General features: G+C 39.2%; 2 protein-coding genes across 2 annotated transcripts in view; one reads left to right on the forward strand and one right to left on the reverse strand.

Moving 5' to 3' along the window:
* Positions 1-10,663: 10,663 nt before the first annotated feature.
* On the reverse strand, positions 10,664-12,671 carry LOC109993395 (dynactin subunit 6). Its single transcript, XM_020646349.3, has 7 exons — positions 12,557-12,671; positions 12,268-12,332; positions 12,032-12,137; positions 11,860-11,948; positions 11,560-11,607; positions 11,206-11,348; positions 10,664-11,100 (listed from the first exon to the last, which is right to left on the reverse strand). Exons 1-7 carry the CDS (start codon positions 12,589-12,591, stop codon positions 11,002-11,004), a joined length of 585 nt encoding a protein of 194 aa, XP_020502005.1. The 5' UTR covers positions 12,592-12,671; the 3' UTR covers positions 10,664-11,001.
* Positions 12,672-14,266: 1,595 nt separating this feature from the next.
* LOC109993396 (zeta-sarcoglycan-like) overlaps positions 14,267-22,127 on the forward strand; it is a 33,636-nt gene continuing 25,775 nt past the window's right edge. The window contains exon 1 of the mRNA XM_020646350.3: positions 14,267-14,617. Coding sequence (XP_020502006.2) covers positions 14,579-14,617 — 39 coding nt within the window. The 5' untranslated portion in view covers positions 14,267-14,578. The remainder of the gene's footprint in view (positions 14,618-22,127) is intronic.

The following is a 22,127-nucleotide window of genomic DNA, read 5'->3' on the forward strand; positions in this document are numbered from 1 at the left end:
GCGTGAGGGAAGGAGGGAGGGAGGGAGGGAGGGATGAAGGAGGGAGGGAGGGGTTTAGGGTGGGGTAAAGGGTGGGATGCACCGTGTCTGCTGCGCTTTAACAAGTTTTATCAAGTGCTGAGAGCATACACTGTGCAGTCTACGGCTGAGAGGGTGGCAGTGGAAAATTGATGCATATCACCAATCGGCTTCTGCACCAGCTGAGTGTTATTTTAGTCACTGCAACATTCTTGTGATATTAATGTAGTGTGTTGTCCATCCATAGGGGCTTATTTGGTGACATTATGTCTCCCCCTCTGTTATTTTTTGACTGCTTTTATATTTATTTACAGATACAATGAAAGTCAACGACACCAGCTTTTTAATTTTGAATTATTTGTTTCTTCATTAATCTATTCTACATTTTCATTCATTAACGTCTAACGCTGTCGGAAACCATCTCTTCACTTATTTGAATTGGCTGTTGTGTTGGCTGATAAGTGGAAGTAATCTCAAAGTTTTCTAAAGAAAGGCCGATCTGAAAGTCTTACATTTTCATTATTTTTAAAGGCCAACAGGGGGCGACTGCACGGGTTGTAAACAGAGTAAACAGATTTAATGAAACCATATAGTCCTATGGGAAAAAAGACCATACTTCTCTTTTGATGTTTTCTATAGCCTAAGTAAACTGCAATTTATGTTCTGTTTCGTTAAGAATAGACACAAAAAGTTAATTATAGCTTCTAAAGAAGAAGAAAAGATCGCAAAAATGCCAAATTAAAGGCTTCAAACTTGTAACCAGCATTACCAATGGGCGATGTCATAGTAGCTAAAAACCCTTACACATAAAGCTCATACATGTAACTTTTTTAAATAAAATGTTATTTTCATGGCCTACATTTTTTAAAATGTAGGCTATATATAGAGTCAACTATAAGGCACCAAAATGGTTTCATGAATTACACATGGCATGTCTAACATCTAAAAATGCATACAGTTTTCAGTGTACAAACCTGTCTGTAAGGAGTGCATTAGACAACAGCAGCTATTGTTTTAATGTTTAATTAGTCCAATCTAAAAATATTGGGATGGTAATCAGCAAATTAAACAACCTTTCTTTTTCTTAATTACTAAACTTAAACTGCCCAAATTCTCAAAACAATTTACTCTGAGCATATAGCCTTAGTGAGGCCCTTTGACAGGCTTATGCATTTTGTATATACATAGGCTATAGAGTATATTTATAGTTTTAATAATAATAGAAAATGGGTCTGTTTGCCATGGGAATACATAAACAGCTTGTCGCTAGTACCCGAAATTAGATTTTATTGCATTCATGCACGATTAGTATGCCACAGTATATACATTTTTCTAAAGATGACCTGTTTTGAAAGAGTACGTATAACATGATATGAGTCCAACGGAAGAAGTTTACATGTCCTCAAAGAGCTCTCATTATTTGCTTTTAGTATTTTACGTTATACTTCCTGCCAAAACCCCACACACGTCTTTTGTTGTGGAAAGTCACTCATTTTTACATACCTCTGTATTTGAAGAGTCACTAATTTCCCTACACCTTTAACCTGTTTACTGTTTAACCAAGCTGTGTTGCATACCATCAGTTTCAGTCATAAATCCGGCATCACAAGACGTCTCGTTACTCTGCACACTCAGGAGTATTTTCTTCCTTTCCTTGTGTCACCCCCCTGAAATGTATGGCACTCAGCATTATCTGTCATCTGTTAAGATGCACAGAGCAGTAGACACAGATAATTATCAACCCGACTGTTAAATACATTTCACGTGGCTCCTGGTTTATTACTTCAGGGCCTCTATGAGTTTTGTGGTTTGAGGCAAATATTTTTCCTCAGACATCACTTGTAAAGCAAATTTCTGTCTCTGTTTACAATGACAATGGCAGGTTGTGTGTAAAGAGGAACTAGAGACAACACCTGCACATTGCTCAAGATTTTAGTAAGATATTAAGTTGCACTAATCCACTGTGAGTTCACTCAAGACTGTGTGATTTATGACCTATAAGTGGGGAAACAACCAGACCCTCCAGCTATGGAAGTGATGTCTCCACAACAGAAGAGATGAGCAAACACTGAAGAAGTTTGCTGGCACACCTATTATTGTCTACAGTGCAGGGTGCAAAACAGCCTTAAAAGCGGCGATCAGGTGACAAGGCAGCCTTGAACGCTACCCGTTTCAAAACATTTATTTTGAGCAACTGCCTCACTTTGTGTTTCGTGATGAAAAGTTCAAGAGCTGACAGTAGCTCGCTGGTGGAGACTTTGACTATACGTTGCTTGACATTTATTGTGCAGGACAAGAGCTTGCATTTTATGACAGCCGGTGCAGAAAACTGAACGTCATTTCTGCTGAACTTGCACCTCAAAATCATCTAAAGAAGGAAAAACAGTCATCGTGGATTGGTCTTGGAGTTATCTGCTCTTTCCCCCCTCCAGATTGTGTCTATATCAATTACTCTGCATCTGAAGCATACACAATGAAGAAGGGAAATGGCAGATTCTTTTTATGCTGATGAGAAGCAGCTCAGGATAAGGGGGAGAGGGAGGAGGGTCTTGGAGTCTTCCAAGCAGATAAAAATGGAAATGTTCCCCATGCTGCTCAACACCCCTGTATCAAAGCCTCCTGCTGGAGTCTGGGGAGCAAAAGAGGGGGAGGAGAGGTAGGAAGGAGGTGGAGAGGAGTCGGCGGGGGAAAGAGGAGGGGGAGATGTCCCAGCTGTGTTTGACAGGTCTCAGGGCTGAGCTGTGTGGTCTGATGCTCAAAGAGGGAGGGTGCCCCCCCATCTCTTTCTCCACAAAACACACACACACACATACACGCACACGCACACGCACACGCACACGCACACACACACACACACACACACACACACACACACACACAGAAACGAGGAGGGAGGGGGGGGAGCAGCTAAGAGACGGTTTGGTCACGGTGTCCTGGGTAACATGTCAGCAAGTTTTGACATGGTCCAGCCTTACATGAAGATATCTTTGTGTTATCAACAGACCATTAGCTTAAGAAACATTGCCAGCTTCATTGGTTGACAAACCTGTTTTGTTTAGTTAAAGTTGACAGCAAGACAAAAGAGAACAAGCATGCTAATATCTCTGATTAGAAAGACGTGATTTGAGGCATTTTGGCAAAGTGTAGTCGATCTATACCGATGTTGGTGGCCTTTTATGGAAGAACAGCTAGCAGCTTGTTTAGTGAGTTAGAATCTAAAGCTCACTTTGAAACAATTCAAAACTGTATTGGACAAAATATCAAATATATACTTAATATGGCCTCTGTCTTTGACACAACCTTTATAGACATGTGTTTTATTAGGTCCAGTCTAATGCTGAGAAATATTAACAGCCTGCTACTTAGGTGAAAATAAAAATGGCTAAACTAGTTGAGGAACTCCTTGTATTTTAGTCGACAGAGAGACAAAAAAGAGCTTAATTATATGAAATTTCAATGTTTTTTTTACCCCCTGCATTTTGAGAATTACAGCTCTATGTTTCCTTTTTATAAGAGCATCTTTACCCATTGTATGTCTCTATGCTAAATATCTAGCGGCTGGTTAAGTTAGCTAGGATAAAGTTAAGTAGCTTAGCTCCAAGAGTGGATAAAATCCACCAGTCAGCACCTAAAGATCACTTATAAACACGTCTTTACTTTATAATACGAGCCATTTAAAAGATAACACCAACTTTTGGAAAGGTATTTTATAAGGTGCAGTCCAGACATTAAGATCTCTTTCTCTTATCAAAAGATTGCTAGGTCAGGACAATCCAACATTTTCTGCCTAATTGGTTGACGAAGTGTTGCATTTAAGTCAAAGTTTACAGCAAGACAATATGTTTATTTTAGATAAGAGAAAAGAAATGAAAATAGGTCCTTTTGCTTTCTTGCTTGTGTGTAGACATTCATCTCATATCTGTTAGCTAAATATGTGAGACACTAGCCTGGGTTTGTCCAAAGGTAGAAACAAATCTGCCCACCAACACCTTTCTCGGAGATTTCATCAGTCCAAACTAAGAAAGTCCTGAAGGAGTTTCTTTTGTAAAAGTGAAATATTTATGTAGGCTAACATTTTCTACAGCAATTCAAAGATACTGCATTCGTGTTTTTTTTTTACTTTAAACTAAAACTCTTGGAAGCTAACAGGAGTAAGATCTTTTTCAGGCTTCTAAGAAGTCCTCAAAATTTTCAACTGTGTAACAGATAATCACCAACCAAGATAGGCTACTTGAAAAACGTTTTAATTGTTTTTCATTTATTAAATGAAATTTATGAAAAAGTCTACGTAATTGGCAAACGTTTTTTTAGGGCAGACTAACGGAAAGTAAGCCCATAAGCAACATTATGTCATTACCAACCCACTATGCTCACACTTTGGAGAAATCGATGTGCCCTAAGGGGATTTTTTTAAACTCACCTGGCGTCTCCATTCTTAACACAAAGCTAAGCTAAGCTAACAGGCTGGAAATTGTTGGTCCAAATTTAACATGATTTTACAGACTTGACATTGGTTTCAAACAAATTTCCCCTTGGAGACAATGAAGTTGATCTCTAAAGCAGGTAAGAATATCACCCAAAATGTCAAACTACTGCTTTAAAACTCAGTGATCTTTATAGCCTAGATAACAAACATTTCAATAACAAGAACCATGGCTGTAACAAGGAGAGATGAATGATTGAGACATAAATCGGATTATCCAATATCATCTTCTGGATCACTGACTCATAGCTAAAAGGCCAGCTTGATATGAGCGCAAAAACAAAAATCTATCATGACACAATGCCGATGTATTGACCAGTGGTGGATTCCCAAGGGAGGACCCCCGCGGTTCCTGGCAGTCAGCTCAGTTGGCGGCCGGATGACTCAAAGATGATGTTTTCTTGTCTCTTTGTCTGTTCACTCTTTCTTTGCATTCCTGAAAGTCGATGTGAAAGAAAACTCACTGCTCTCGATGGTTACTCACTTCCTCCAAAACAACTGAAGACAAAAAGAGAGGGAGAACAATGTTGCAATCATCTAGAGGTCATCTGTAAAAAAGAAAAAAACAAACAGGCCTTCTTGTAGGACCTGACAGCAGCTCTGGGTTTAGCAGAACAACACACTTCACCCTTTTGAGTGAAGTGGGGTAAGTGGCTCTCATTGGGCTCCGAGCCAGGCCATTCCTTTCCTTTGACTTACTGATTCTTTCCTCCCTTATGCTTAGTGCCCTTTGATCTTCCTCTAACTTCACCAATGAGCAATTTGTGGTCAGATTGACCCACACTAATTAGCCCTGAGAGGCTAAAGCATTGTTTTAGTTTGGTCAGTGTTGTTCAGTGGCTTGTTCAAAAGCATAATTCTTTTTACACAACTTATACAATATGTGAGGCAGAAATCACATGAAATGACACTACAAGCACTTCATAAAGTTTGTCTATGATTTTTTCTTATATTTCAATTCTTTCAGGAGGTGTTTTTACAGTCTGAAGAGTTTTACTACTGGGTATTCCATTTGCTGCAATCATCTCACAACAGTAAAGCTTTGCGAGGCTGTCTTTTTCCTGAGCTGTGCTCTGAGCTAACACTCATAAAATGACAATGCAAAACAAAGATGTTTAGCAGGGACAATGTTAACCTTGTTTTCATCTTAGTTTAGTGTTAGCATGCTTATTCTTTGGTCTATTTAACATCTAAGTATCTCAATGTCCAGCTGAGGATAATGACATTACTTTGCATCATTACCATTTGAATAGTATTTTCATTTTCTCCCCATGTTTTGTGTAGTTAACATTTTGAACAATTATCTATCCAAATAGGTTAAACAATAAACTTATAAATAATAATATAATAAATATAATTATAATAAAATTTATTTTCTTCTCTGTAATTAAAGCCCCTTTTACCAGCCATGTCCTGGTGTGTATATATCTTTTAAAACTTAAACAAGTGGTCACTTTTTACCATAAACTTGTTGAGTTGCAATTCTTTCAGCATACAATTTGTAACTTATTTTTTTGTTGCATTTTATATCATATGTACATTGTCAATTTGGTTACATTTTGACAAAGTACTTTGAACTCATTTCCCAAAGCATTAGGCCTAGCTAACGTAATCCCAATGCTATAGATAAAAGTTAAGGTATAAATAAGATTTACGAGCATGTGCTGTATAATTCATTGTTTAGGAACCCTAAACATCTACAAAAAAGGTCATTCATGTACAAGAGGTGGAACTTATTGTCATGTTTTGGATAGCTCAGTGTCTAAGTGTGGGTGGAAGAGCGAGTGAGTGAGTGAGTGAGAGAGAAGTGGAAGTTCTGCGTGTGAATGAGTTCTGTTGTTATGTGCGGCTGTGACTCAGTGGTAGAGTTGAATTGCTTCTGCTGTTATGCCAGTGGTGTGTGAATGTGTATGAATGGGATTAGTAAATACTGATGGTACCTTACATAGGAGCCTCTGCCATTAGTGTGGAATGAGGTTTGACATGTAGAGTAAATTCAGCTTTGAATAGCCTAGAATAATAGAAGTGCTATACAAGACCTAGTCCATTTATTGGGGACTCAAGTAGCATGAGAGTAGAGAAATTAGTCAATGGTAGCTCTAAGAACACAGTGTAAGTACAGTTTGAGCTTTGTGCAAATAATAAATTCACCCAAACTCAAAGTGGACACCAAGTGTCTGCTTGCTGCTTGTTGAATTAAATGAGGTTAACCCTGAAGTTAGCTACAACTTTGGGCCCAAAGCAGACCAACATATGTCCCCTGTTCTTTTTGACTATGGCTGACGCGCATATGCAGTAAAGGTAAACATAATGGCCTGAGGAGAAAGCTTTTAAAATCCCCAAATGGATCAGGATGAATTATCTGGTTACCAAGCATATCTCAAGAAAAGTCAATCAAAAAACAAAACAGATAAACTCTTGTTGTCACCATCAGAAAAATTCTGAGGATTCTGAGTCAGTTGGTTTCCTCTTGGCACCATGAATGTCATGGTCAGAGTCACTTCATAGAAATGTATTGTATTGGTGTTGAGTTATTTCTATGTGGGTCAGTTTCCCTCTTTTATCACAATGGCATGGTTCCAAAGTTGAGTGTCATTTTATCAGTGCACACATTATGTCATGCTCTGTTTACTGTCAATCACCAAACCCCCACAGGAAGAAATACAAGTCTCTACCGATAAAATAATCCAGCAAGAATGTGTTGCCTTACAAACTTAATTTTCCTTTTGTTTTGGGTTTCTTTTTAGCTGGCAAAGTGCAATGAGAATTTTGGGTCAAAAAGTTCAAATCGAAGATGCAGTTGTTTGGAAAAATGTTGTTTGAGTAAAATAAAAAATGTTTTAAGATGCTGTTGTTCATCATCATATTTCCACTGTTGGACTGGCTTAGAGAAGGGTCGACCTAGCTCTAATTACGGAGTGGTGAGGTAGAACGTGTGTTTTACCCTCAGAGTCACAGTTGGGATCATCAGGTATAGGCGTGTTAAAAATCTGACAAGCCATGAAAAGCGAACCTGCTTTAAGCAAAAACAAGAAATGGAAAAAAATATTCTGTCTTTCTGGAAAGACCTGAACTCTTGGTTACGTACAGAAACACATCAAAGAGGCACAGGTCTATGTCATTAGACACTTTAAGCTTCTATGGTTCATCAGGCTGAGGAGAGGTCGAGCAGCGAACAGAGAACTTACTAAGTATGTCACCTAGGCTTGAATTCCAAAATGTTGACACAAGTCTATGTAATGGACTATAATGTTCCCTCTGACTACAGTTGAGTGGTGCTAAAATGTCTTAGAGCAGGTCAAAGGGAAGTACGTAAAGTTATATCTTCTCTTTTGTTGCCCAGTGGAACCAATAAAAGGTTAAACTTAAACCCAGCCCCAGAGGTTTTTTCTTTCATACCGGCTTTAATCTTTATTGAACAATCTGTGTGTGTAAAAGCAGACTGTTAATTTACTTTCTGTAGTTAGCTTTGACCTCAAGAAATCTGACCTCAGTAAGCTAATCTTGAAAGATCTTGTTCTTTCATTATGAGGTTAACATTTAATTTATTTATGTAATTAAGTTTTATGAAATGTTTCTGTGAATTACAAGGAAAGTTTTACTTCAAATTGTTAACATAGGCCTGGATGTTTATGAGGGTATGTCCACATACTAGCTTATCCATTCAGGAGACATATAATATATATATATATATTGAGTACTTAATTTATGATTTTGTTAACTTCACATGATTTCATTTATATTTAAACAAATCAAAATGGCATACATATTGAAAAAAGGAAGATGAAGTGCAGGCTAGAAGCAGACTTGCATAGCCTAACATCCACACCATGCTAACATGCTCAGCATAACATTGCTAAAATTTTTATCTCGCAGTTGTAGGCAAGTCTTTACCATTAAGACATTGTGATTGAGCATAGCAAAATGCTACAATTGTTTGAGCAAATGTTTATGTTTAGCATTTTGCAGCAGCCTATTAGCCTTTTAGCATGGTAATATTTGCCCGCTAACACCAAGTATATAGTGCACAGAAATGTCAACCATATTTCAATTAGGCTATAGAAGACTGAAAATAAAATAGCTTTTTAAATTATTACTGATTGCAGCACTGGGTTATAATTAAGGAATTACTTAAACTACTTGATTTATTCAGGAGGGGGCTTGAATTTGTGCTTCAAACTCAATGATCAGCAGACCTCATATATAAGATTTCTCTTTTTATACTAAAATAATAGAACAAATAGCAGTGCCCGATGAGAAGTCGGATGACCAAATAGTAAAAAAATTAAACCACAGTCATGGTTATTTAGACCAAAGTTGAATACCAACCAAAAAACATTGCCATACAAACACAGAGCTATGCTGTTATAACATGGCTACAAGCTCATGATATCCAGTGTTTCAAAGTCCCCGTTGTGATTAAATTAATAATTTCAGTTGGATTGCAATGGAAATCACTGTGCTCTATAGGTCACATTTCACTTTTCAAAGGTGGAGTGGACCTGGATGCAAAGGTCAGCTGTCAGAAAGCCTTTATCCTCCCAAACCAACTGGTGGCCTGTATGACCATGACTGACTGCAGTGGACAACAGCGGGACTTGAGCTGTATTTGCTACTGAAAAAACAAAGATATTATAATGCATCAAAGATCAATAACGGATGTATTTTTCCCTTTTTTGTATAAGCTTTGTTTGATAGATTTCTATGTATAGATGAATAGTATGGGTTTATTTGTGCTTCACTTACATTGTCCAGCAACCTCCTCAGTATCAAGTGCTGCATTACAAACTCAAATCTCATTCTTCTATATTTTTATATGAGAAGACCATTTTAAGTTATAGAAGAATACTACATATTTTAGCAGAGTTTAAATATTAGTTTAAGATAATGATAATAAAAGAAAAGAACAAACCCCTTGCTTCAAAAACAAGTGTGAGCTGGATAATTCATTTTCACAACACTACAGTAAGGGAGAGGTATAAATAACTGCTTCCAAATATAGAACAACATTTGAACTTCCTCTTCAAATTCTTGCCATGAGTTGCTATCATCATAGCCATTTTGCCTCTCTAAAAAACCCACCGCAGATTAAGGCCACACTCGGCCCCCATGAGGTCCTTGTCACTCTTCACATCCGTGCAACTGTGCCCAGCATCTGTCTTACTTGTCATATTAAAGTAAACTGATGCTTTGGCAACATCCTAAAATACAAGTGATGGTAGTGCAGAGGGGGGGGGAAACAGGAGAAGTGCGAACGGAAAGTAGCCTAGCAGTGGCCCCTGCTGCACTCCACTGCCGAAATAATTAGCCCCTGGTTGATGTGGACTCCTCATGGGACTCCACCATGACATGTTCAAATGAGTATTGGCAGTGTGCGACACCAGCTGTGGGCCTCCTACAGGGAGCTGCTGTCCTGTGCAGCGCCCTCCCCACCGAGCATTAAAAACAAACCCTGTAAACCCTGAAGAGCAGCAGCCTTGAGGTTGTTTTACAGCCACAAGAGTTTCAAAGAAACAACTGTTAAAAGTGACGTCTGAACTTCTTCTGTCAGGTGATTAAGGCAGAGATGACCACCGCATTTGAATCCATCCACACGCAAAATTTGAAAGGTTGGGCCACAGATGGGCGCACCACCAAAGGGGTTTCAACAAGAAAAGAAGGAAGAGGGGGCACCAGGGGGGGATAATTCAGACCCATGCTGCAGCGGAAATGCAAGTTGCCACCACACCCATGTCAATTAGAAAAAGCCAGGCATTGTGTGAAATTCCCACTGTACCCAGGGCACCAATTTAGCATCCACTGGTGGGTGGGTGCAAGACTAACAACACACTGGATCCAAGATGGAGATAACCACACCCAAACATATCTTTTTTTCTCTTCTCCGTGATTGTACTTCTTTACATGTAAACCTGCTTGCAGTCACAGTTAACCAATGCACATGCAAATCTCTGGCCTAGAAGCTTCCTTTTATGGCTATTTTAAGGACAAAGAACATGATAATATTGATATTTTTAGACGTATTATAAATAAATGCTATTTTAATTGGTTGTTTTGTATCACCTGATGGAACAAAGCCCTAAATGCAGGCAGTACAGAGGCTGTACAAGCTGTTGCTCAATAGCATCTCCTTGTGGCCACATACTAAAAGAACACTTGCAGTAATTCAAGCTTCTTGATATAATCTTTATTTCAATACTAATGTATCTTTATTGGTGCATTGATAAATATATGTGGGTATTATCAATAAAATGGCAGAAAGTTTGAAAATGTATCACAAATAGTGTAAATATTGATAAGTAAGCAAAGTGAAATGGAAGATATTTTCACAAGTGCTAAAGAATGGTGTCATTCCTCACATACAGGAAGAAAAATAGAGTCATTTCAGGGTCAGAGGTATTCTACAAGACATTAAAGAACAACACTAAAGTGTAAGAGAAGTGAAAATTGAGAGAAAGGTGTCGGCCTGTGTGCAGAGGCTTAAGGTTTAATATCACTCCATCTTAGTTCCTCACAGGCGTGCTGCCTCCCTTGGTTGTCTTCTTCAGGTGGTGATAGTTTGGCAGAATCTTCATGAGGAAGTCCAGCTGCAGAGTCTGAGGCTGCAAGACAAAAAAGCCATCCTCTGTTAACACGCATCTGCACACTGGTAAACAAAACTTCTGTGACTCACGGGGCATTTAGACAAGAACTCTGTGGAGACTGACCTGTGGCTTTTCGCTCTGCACGCGCCTGATGCAGTTTGAACCGTACACGACTGTGTTCTCAGGCACGACCTCACATGTGTTGACCTGGCAGCATGCGCCGACGATGCACCCACTGGTCAGGATCACGTTTCTCCCAAGATCAGCTGCGTTTTTGATACAACAACTTTGTGTTTTAAACAATAGAAATACTAAAACGGGATTCGGTTAATGTGAAAGGATATAAATGGATCAATAATGCCATGCTGCTCACACAGCGGTCACTATCTGTTTTATATCCTAACTAGCAAATACATTAATATATCTTCCATGATGCACAGTTCTAATAGGATTACAGTAAGTAATTGCTGTACTTACCTTTGGACTCAATCACATTATTGTCCCCGATTTTTAACGCTTGAGAGACTGTGGCACAAACATTAAGGCTATAAACATAAGACATGACTTTTTTTTAATTTATTTTTTTTGCCAAAATATTTTAGTTATTTCCTGATTGGGACATTTCGAAGATAATGTCAGTGCTCCCTGGTGGACAAACTGTGTAATTGCAATACTGTTTCTAAATGTCCTGAAAGATATATTTAGCCCTTTGGTAATATAATTTCCAACTCCACCGCAGTTGTGGTTGCACATTGTTATTTGCATTGCAAAGGATACCACATGCAACTTCAAACACATTGTTGGTCCCAATTGTCATGGTTTTTGGCTCCACTCCCTCTGTATCAGGCATGATATTCTCTGGATAACTGCAGACAAAAAAGAAAAAAGGTAAGATAAGGTGCAGCTGTAAAGATCAAATAGGGGATTGAGCTGATTTACACAGTGTAACCTGTTAATGATAAGCGCCTGCTCCTCTATTAGATTACCCTCTCCAATGACAATAGGTCCAGCCTCTGCTATAATCCGTGCTTTGGGGTGGACAACTGTTCTAGCACCTGTAAAAAAAATAAATAGATATAGGCTATTTTAAACGTGACATACAACCAAAAACAGAAAACCAAAAACATAAACAGCTGAATAAAATTGTAGAAATGGCGTTTGCTTCTAAGAGCAACATTTTCTCACCAATGGTCACATCTCCTCTTATTTCACTCTCAACACACACAACAGCTCCAGCTGCTATCTTAGCACTGCAAGAACACAAAGAAAGTCAGGATGAAAATGTATTTCAAAATCAAAGATGCCCAGCAGCCCACATGCTTCATTACAGGCAGATGATTAGGCCATCAAATAAAAAGGAGTGTCGCCTTATGTGATTAATAAACATTATGAATCCTTAATACGAAATGTTTTCTATGTTTTCCAATATTTACAAATGTTCATCTCATAGACTGTAAATATTAGGCTCATCTACCTTTTTTGTGCCGCGATTTGCTTGGCGTCTGACATCCTTGCGATGATGACGAAAATGCTAGATAATTGATTAGTATTCCTAGAAAAGAGCCGGAGCTCGGCGGTTGATTGCCTTTGTCTGAAAATATGCAGCATGAAACTTTGCTGCCATCTACTGTATTGTTCAGGTTACTGCAATGAAATGTTGAAAACATACATGTAATGTTTTAATTTAATGTTATAGTATCTTTTATCCAGATAACACTTATCGATCTTTAGTCTTAAATGCTTAAAAATATGTTTATTGCTTCTATTTATTACTAAAAAAAGTATGTCCCCACTAATACATATATACATATATATTGTTTAGGGGACCAATTAACTCACAGATATAGTATAGGCTACTTTATAGTCATTATATACTTTTCTTGCAGTGTCCTAGTTTCTCCAGCAGGGTGCGTTGACACCCAATATTGGGAAAAGGAGCCGGTTACTATTTAGCCTACTATAGTGCATTTTGAGAAAACCATACATTCATTTCAATATTCCTCAACATTAAACATTTCAATTGGTTTTAGCCAAAAATGAATCAGAGAATGAACATATTTGAATGTTTTGGTGGGTCATAATGAGCCTGTAGGTCTATATAACATCCACATGCAGAATCATTGAGACTCTGGGATTTTCTTTGTTGCTGCTGAATGTGGTCACATATGAGACACTATCACATATTTCTAAGTATTTAACATATCCATCGCCTCTTGCAGGAATTTCACTAGTATCAATTCAACAGTACTATACTATGACTAAACAGGAAATTGAACGCAACCCTTTTTTCAGAATAAGATGCGTTTTTTGTGTGATTATAACAACCGAAGTATAAACATGAGCGTAATGTCACTTACTAGACAATTTGGAAAGAGTATATATGCTTCTATTATGCTACTTCTGCACATCCACTAAATATTTTTTGTGTATTAAGGTTTACATGTGATGATAGTCGCTATTTTTTTTTTTTTATGGCAATGCTATTTTAACTTTTACTCAACTAAATGATCTGAATACACCTAGCCTTCTTCTTTTTCTGGTTTAGCTTCACCGTGCTTTATCCTAACCTACCCTATACTCCTACCTTGCCTAACCCAACTTTCAAATAAAAAAAACATAATAGTTTATTTCATTTGCATGAGATAAATGTACTTAAGAAAATAAGATAGCTTCAAAATATAGGCCTATATTACTGTCAAAAGAAGACATCATGCGGATGTCAATTTCAGAATAATACAACATGATAATAATGACCTACATGTCGGCCTACATCACTTGTTTTAGCTGGCGAGGAAGAAATTGTAATTATTTGTTTATAGATTGAATAACTTGACCTAAAACAACATATATTCATTTACAAGTTAAGTTTTTGTTTGATTTTAGATAATGGAATAAAAATGTACAAGAAATGCCCCCTCAGTGAAGTCGAAGAGAAGAAAAACAGCATACAGCTCCGTGCACAAAGTAAACATCATTTATAATTTCATGTTTAAGGGGTATTGCCTAATTTCATTGTCCGACTTGGCGAATAATAAATGTTGACGAACAAAATAAACACTCAAAATAAAGCACAGTGCATCTGTTTTTAAACCGGCAACATCTCATGGGAGAAATAACCAATATATAGGCATTCGTGTGAGACCTTTAGTTTGAAAGTCACAACCGGATGTTCATGGCCTCATTGTGTGTGACTCGCCGTTGCTGAGCGACTCGTCTCATCAGCTGCCTGGAAGAAAAGTACCTGAGTGCAGCAGCCAGTTTGGACTGTAGAAACAGCAAATGTAATGGGTTTAACATATCACTAAAGCATTGTTATTATGTAGTTAAACAGTGTTACTTACCTTTAACATTGGATACGTTTATTTATTTATTTAAAATGGGAAAGAAGAAGAGTTAACCAGGTCGCTCGTCGGGGCTGAATTTCGTGCGTTTTTTTTTTTTTTTTGCTTTTTTCAACTTTGTGGAAATATGTAACTGTGACAAATGAGATTATAACATGGAGCAGTCGGCCACTCTCGACATAGAGACATTGAAGGTAAGCTTACCATGTAGAAATTGTGAGTTTTTTTTATTTTTTATTTAATTGAATTGAAAAAGACACATTTATTAGTGAAATTGGTGACGCAACGAGTTTTATTAACATTGCTGTACAGGACAGGATTTGAGTGTACTTCACGGACCTGTTTATGAATAATTGATCCGAGTATTGTGTTGTTTTATTCAGCAGTTCAAACTCGTGCGTCTCCTGAGTGCTCTTCTGCAACAGGTGCACCCTTTGCTTCAATTGTTGCATTAAAAGAAAACCTGCTAATTAAAGATGAATGTGAAGTGTCTGCTCACTGTTCCAAGTCTTGCAGTGTTTGCATCTCCCTCCAGGCGGAAACATGATGATTAATAACCGCTGACCAGCGCTCAAACGCCTCAGGAAGCCTTCCTTGAGTTCTTTACATAGCTCCCATCCTGCACTACATCTCATAGTCTATGCATTTTCCTCTTGAAGAATCACTGTAATGTGACAGCTTATGAATATTCCTCCTGCATGGTGTCTCATTATCATTCCAGGCTGTAGTGAAGGGAGGCAGTAACCTCTGGGTACAGTGAATGCATCTTGTCTCCAGTGCTGCAGTGCAAAAGAAAAGAGGCTGCACGGTGTCAGAAACCCACACAGCACAGCTACTGTTTGGCTGTGTGCACTGAAGGCGATCTATTGGCCTTCTGCACACACATACCCGAAGCGCGCGCACACACACACACACACACACACACACACACACACACACACACACACACACACACTCCGTACACACAACCAAAAAAGCTCCAGGCTTAGCTGTGGGTCATGCTTATCAGTCAAGAAATCACTCCTGCTCACCCTGGCTCTGAGCTGATCCAGCACTTCCTTCCCACTTAGTGACAAGTCTGCAAGTTTATTTTTTGGCCAAGTTGTCACCTTTGATGAGCAGCTTTTATACTCCTGGATTTCAAGTGTAAGAATCCACTTTTGAGGGACATTATTTGTGTTGATAACGTTTACTCCCCCCCCCCCCCCCCATATAACTGATGAATGCAAATGACGCCTACGGGGTGCTGTCCAAAATGGCCCCGTAGGCTCTCCAAGGATTTGCTCAGGGATTAGCAGCGAAAGCTAGTGTAGTGTGGAGAAGTGTCTGTCTGTGTACATCAGCAGTTTGCCAGAGCATCATCAACTCCGAGGAGGGCGATGACGGAGGCTGGGAACCTTTGAGACACAACAGATGCAAAGGTTAGAGGTGCAGCGAGGTTTGTTGCAATACTTTTGCGTTGCCAGGTTGCAGATGCTTTCATGAAAATGTCATCAAAAGCAGACATGCATGTAAAAAAAAAAAAAAATTCTCTCTGAAAACTCCTCTTCAAACCAGTCTGTGATGTTTGCGCTCTGACTGAACAGCTGCAACCTTTCCCTTGTGCTGGACATATTAGAGATCTTTGATCCCAGCCGGTCTCCTCCTTACAGTGAGGTTTACTTTGTTGCTTTCAGGGTGAGATGAAGCCATCGACGAGATGCTCTGCTATTGTACATCCACCAGAGATGATGGAGCCACAAAAATTGGATTTCACATCTTAAGTGGAGCGCCTATTGACAGCAGCAGCCTCATCCAAATGCTTCATTGTCACATCAACCAAATGTGAAATGGTTATGTCGATGCATTGAGTTGCACATCCAGTTACAGCTGTGTGTTCAATCATCCCTGTGCCTGTGATTGGGCTTTCTGTCAAACTTGAACAACCACAGAATCCTAAACAAACAGGTGCTTAAATGCTCCATGTCCTGATTCTGTCCACTCCCCCCCCCCCCCCCCGCCCGTTGCTGCCTCAGCAATTGTCCTGCGTTCACGAGCAGGACGAAACGAGTACGAGCTTCACAGTCATTAGTGCTCCTCAAATGTTTTCTTACCTCCAGCTGAGGCGGCCCTGCGGGACTCCTGTGGCACCGCTGAGTGAGGTAGCGCTCTGCGATTTGCTGATTAACACTATCAGGCGTTGATAACATCTCATTTTCTTTCATTAGGAGCTCCTCAGCTGCGTTTTGCTGCATTTGCAGCGTGTAACTGTTTGATCTTAAACAGCATGTAGAATATCAACCTGTACACTAATTGGTGAAGATGAGGCCTGCTGGCTCAGCGAGGGGACTGCTGTGTAATTGCTGGCTTTGGCTTATCCAGCTGTAACGTCAAAACTCTAAAGAGGTGCCCCTCTTCTTCTTCTTCTACCCTCACCTCGCAAAAAGTAAAGTGACACAGATCTCAGCACAAACTTGAGAAGAACTGATGAAGTAGGTTTTTAAAGAGATAAATATTGCAATGCAACGAATTCCTTGAATTTTTTTCCAGCACAGCACATGATCTACCGAGAAAGCAGTTTTTATAGCTTATTGTCTCAGAGAAGCAAGTTACGGCGTGGGTGTCTGCTTTCTATTTATAGAAACGGCATGTAATCAGGACTGTAGGTGGAAAAGCATCCGTAGCTTTGAGTAGATTTCACGGCCATCTGTCGGTGATAATCTGTTGACACTCGTCTCCAAGCTCACTCGAACATGTCGTGATGATTTCATTGTAGATAGAGCGGCTCTCCCGAAACAAGGATGTTTGTATGAGGAGGGCAGACTGGAAAAAAGTGTTTTCATCTTTGTTGTCTGAGTGGAGAGAAAAGTGATGTGGGGATTAGATATTTGCGGTTGAGATTACTCTCAGTTCCAGACTCCTAATTATGTGAACATTTATACAAGGAGTGTTAAAAAGATATAGTAGAGCTATTGTGTTTCAATGCATCTTAAACCAAATAGATTTTTAAATAGTAGTTCAAATGCAAAGATTTGATGTTTTAACTTTAATTTCTTCGTACAGGTCGCACTAATGTAGCGTTAGACGTTTCATACCCACAATGTCTTCAGTATCTTTTTATTGATTGTGGAGGGACACATCTATAAGTTGAACTCAAGTTGTGTGGATCAGTAATTTAACTTGTACCAAAGTTGCTGATTGAGTTGCAGCATTTTAAAGTGAATTTCACACTTTGAAGGAAAAGATAATACTTCAGTGATCTTCTCTTTTCTCTCTTTCTGTGCGAGCTTTGTGAGGAGAAATCTAATTCATTATTTGGTGTGTGAACATATTAATGGTGTTAGACTCCACCTGATCTCACACAACCTCTTCTGAGTTTTTTTGTTCACAGTATGCATGAGAACACATAATAGTTTTATAAGGCGATAATGGAGTAGCTGTCGTTGGCAGGAGTCATCCCAGGTACTGGAATTTAGAGAGAAAGGATTTTTTTGGTGGACCTGCTCTGTGGTGTCCCGCTGTTTAGCCCCCTTTAAAGGGATAGTTCAGAGTTTCTGAAGTTGACTTGTATGAACTTTGAATCTTTAACTGAAATCAAATTCACTAAGAGGGCTAAGGTGGTGCTTGCTTTAGTCCTGGTCAAAATAAATACTACACAGTGTACCGTTGAATGATAAAGGCCTAAGAAGCTTCCACTGAATACAAACATCAGCAATAAAGCTGAGACAACCCAGCAACCCCAGATTATTTTTATGAATACTAAAAAAAAAAAACACCAAATAAACTTTTACTGGAGAGCAATGCTTTACCTCAGGACAGAATTATTAACGAAACAATCCCCCAAACCAAACAAAGTTTACCCTCTCTCTCTGTTGGTCCGTCTCCCAAAGCTAAAGTTTGTTTCTCGGAATACTTGGCTTCATAAAACAATCCTCTTGTCTCCACTCTGAATGGATTTCATCATTACTGTCTTAGTCACACATTTGATTCTTTTCGTGTATTTGTCCTTTTCCACTGCATGCATACGAACCCAGAAGTTGTATAGTGTACATTTGTGGTTGATATTGCCACTTTTGCTTTTCTGGTGGGTCGTTTTTTTTTTTTTTTGGGTGTCCAAGATGTTAATTTGCTGCTGTACAAATATTAGTTAATACACCATCTGTTGATTAAAAAAAAAAAAAAAACTCTGAAAAAACCCTGAAAAACCCCAAAATGTTCCCTTAACATGAAGCAAAACTGACTTGAAACTGCTCGCTACAGGATGCTCCTCTGAGTTGCTAATTCTTGTGACTCGAATGATTTATATTCTATTTGGGCTGGATGGAAGAAATGCCCTCAAATATACGTCTCAGCAACAAATATGTTTGATATGTTTATCAGTGCATTTGATCAAATTACTCACAGGGGTTAATATCTGATTTTTTGTCACATTTTTGCAGTGCTCTACCTCTCCTTTTTCAAATTATGAGTTTATCAGGGCTGTTAAAAATCTAAGTTATTCATTATGAAGTTTGGATTGGTAATACCCACAGTATGGACACCAGTAATTCCCTGCCTTCCACTGATGCAGAGTTATCTGTCGCACCTACTGGAGCCGACATAAAGTAACAAATAGGACTCAGCATAGTGTTACGTGGCTGCACAGCTTGCTTTTGTAATCAATATTTAGTTATTTTAAAAGTCAAAGTTGTTTCTCGTACACGCCACAGTCAGACATCTCCATCGGTCGGGCCTGGCGTGTATGTGTGTGAGTCGTCTGTGACCGGCATTCTGAAATGATGGATTGACAAAACGCCAGCTTCTATGCACTCCTCCATTTGCTCTGTGAATAAGCACGACTCGACCGCTGTAATGTATGCATTAAAACTCCTGCAAAGAAATCACAGCATCCACTAGGGTTGGGCACACAGGGTTGCCATAGAAATTACAAGTGCTGACGTTTCCCCTGGAAACAGTGGATTGGAAGTAGGCTGAGTTTGTCCAGCAGGGTTATGGCTGAATGATAAAATAGTGCTTTTAAAGATGTCTTTCTTCAATGTTTCTTACAGTGTAAAGATTTGAAAGTGTCTCGAAGATGATCTCAGGATGTGGTTTGACTGAACTTTGTGCCAAGTTGTGGTTGTAAAAGAAGTCTTGTGTGACGCTGCATGGAGTTTATATTCAGCCTCTGAGTAAGCGCCTCTCATAATGCTCTTGTCCCTCAACTGTATCGCTGGTTAAATTGGAAGCGCTGACATTTCTAGGCCAGTGATATGGGTCATTTGTATTTGCTGCAAAGTCGCAACACCCATTTGTGAGACATCTGCCAGCGCTTGCAGACACGACGTAAACTATCGGTCCAAGGAAACAGTCTGTTAAAGTGTGGATGAAGCAGCAGAGCTGTGGGAGACTCTTATTAGACGATGATTGTTATTATTACTTTCAGGGAACACTTTCAGAAATAGGAAGGATCTGGAAGTTTAACAAAAGTACACAAACATACCTTAATGTCTCTGTAAAATGATAAATGACTGAACTTTCACATAATCCAGCTAAGTGTTTTATGATTCTTCACGTTGGTTCACTAGTCTCAGTGATTCCTCAGCCGTTACTTAAAGCATCATCATCCATAATTCTTTCATCTTTGAAATGACAAGAAACAGTGAGAGATGCCAGTCACAATTTCCAAGTAACACAGGGTGACATATTGGAAAAGCTTGTTTTGTCACAATCAACAATACAAAGCTCAACCCCGAAGACATTCAGATTTCAGAAAATCATTCCAAAGTAAAAGCTTGAGCCAGAGAATATTTCACAGCCTAACAACCTTGAAGTGAAACTAACTCATTTTTGCTTTTGACATTTTAATTAAAAATAAGAGCAGCTCAAAAAGCGGAAATCTTCTTCATGAATTAAGTTTAAAGGTTATTGGTTTTACCCATAGACTGTAAATATTAAAGATGAAGCCTTATTTTTGTACCAGGCTTTAAAGTTGTTAATTAATGCTGTAAAAAAAAAACGCTTTTTTGACTTCCGGTGTTCATGGAGCCAGCCTCAAGTGGACACTCGACGGACTGCAGGATTTTGCACTTCCGCATTGGCTTCATTTTTCAAGACTGGAGGTCGCGATTGGTTTTACCTGATGACAGTTTGTAGTGATTAAAGGGGTTTCCCAGAAAGCACTTCTCATATTTTTCCAAATATAACCCACCATGGGTTGTGTATCCTCAACAAACTCCATCACACTTTGCAAATATTGTGACGAGTCATTTAAAAAAAAAAAAGGTTTGTTCCTCAAGTGGGAGAGTGAATTAAATCTGCTTCAATTTTGGACTTCCTCCTGGGCTTAACGAAACGTTTGACATCACACCGTGTGATCTACGACATTTTAAGACACTTTATTTTGATAATGAGAAATCATCCAGTGATAATGAACTAAAAGAATAGAAAACCAGATGCGAGCACAAATTGGCCGTCTTAAACAGCAGGTGTTTCTTTAAATTCCCACACAGCTCAAAGGAGGCACGCTCACACCCCGTCTTCTACCAGCTGATACACAACACTGCCCGACACACAGTGTAACACAATTACCACAACAATATGCAGCGTCTGCAGATTTACAATCAATGAAATGAATCAACTGCTCGCCTTTTTGTAAGAGACATCGATTGATTGCAACAACAATAATAATAATAATCACCTCATCAGCTGAGATTCAGACAGAAGGCTCACACCTTGTGTCAGCAAGCTGCTGCAGCTTCACTGAGGGGAGCATAGGATGCAGGATCTGGCTCAGTCGAGTTCAATTCTTCTTGGAAAATGCCTTTAGCTTGCTGAGCTAAAGAGTCTTTGTTTATTCTGCCTCGGTTCATGACAGCCTGTCATGAAAACATGCAATGTAATGATGTATGCCATCAGAGTCATATGCTAATGACATGCTGAGTGTGAATAAAGCATGTGGGTCAGGGATTCTGACTTAAGTTATGCATGCATTTCACTTCTTGGCTGTCCTTGGGGAAAAACTCTGCACAGGTGTGTCTATAATGGATGTTTGCTTCATGCCTCTAAAGCATTTTGTTGTGGCAGGATAAACTAATAATTGCTTCTTGGGAGTATGAGGAATTTATGTTGATTTACTGAAGTTTAACATTTGTCAGAGAGAGAGAGAGAGAGAGAGAGAGAGAGAGAGATCACAGGTCGCCTCAGTTTGATTTCAACAACAGCCACCAGAGCAGATCAGTGACGGGATGTTTCACACCCTCAGCCTGCGGTCACAACCGGCTGGAGAACAGCTACTGCTCGCCCTCGCCTGTACGAGCCCGCTTGACAGACATCGTCCTCTCTGATCTCAGATCAGAGCTCCCATGGAGGAGCTCCCCAGAGGCTGCAAATCCTCCGCTCGGGTGGAGAACAGTTCTTTGGCACCAGAACGGTCCTTTCTGTCACAATCCACCTCCTGTTTTTTATTAAGCAATCTCTGTTTTGTTCATAATGTGGTATTCCGAATATGAAGACTGTTTAGGGGAGAGAGAAGTCATTCTGATTCAAGTCATGAACTGCGTAAGTTTCTTATACCTCATAAAGCATCATAAAAACTGCTTAGTGCCCGATGGCATGTAAAATATTGATGGGCAGCAACATTTTTAAAGATCCCAGCCAGAGGGGCGCGGTAAACAGGTCCGCCTGCAGGAAGCCATCATTCACAGCCACTTTGTGTGGGAACACGGGCATCCAGTTTGACAGAAT

Source organism: Labrus bergylta, chromosome 22 (assembly GCF_963930695.1).
Source record: "Labrus bergylta chromosome 22, fLabBer1.1, whole genome shotgun sequence".
NCBI classification, from domain to species: domain Eukaryota; kingdom Metazoa; phylum Chordata; class Actinopteri; order Labriformes; family Labridae; genus Labrus; species Labrus bergylta.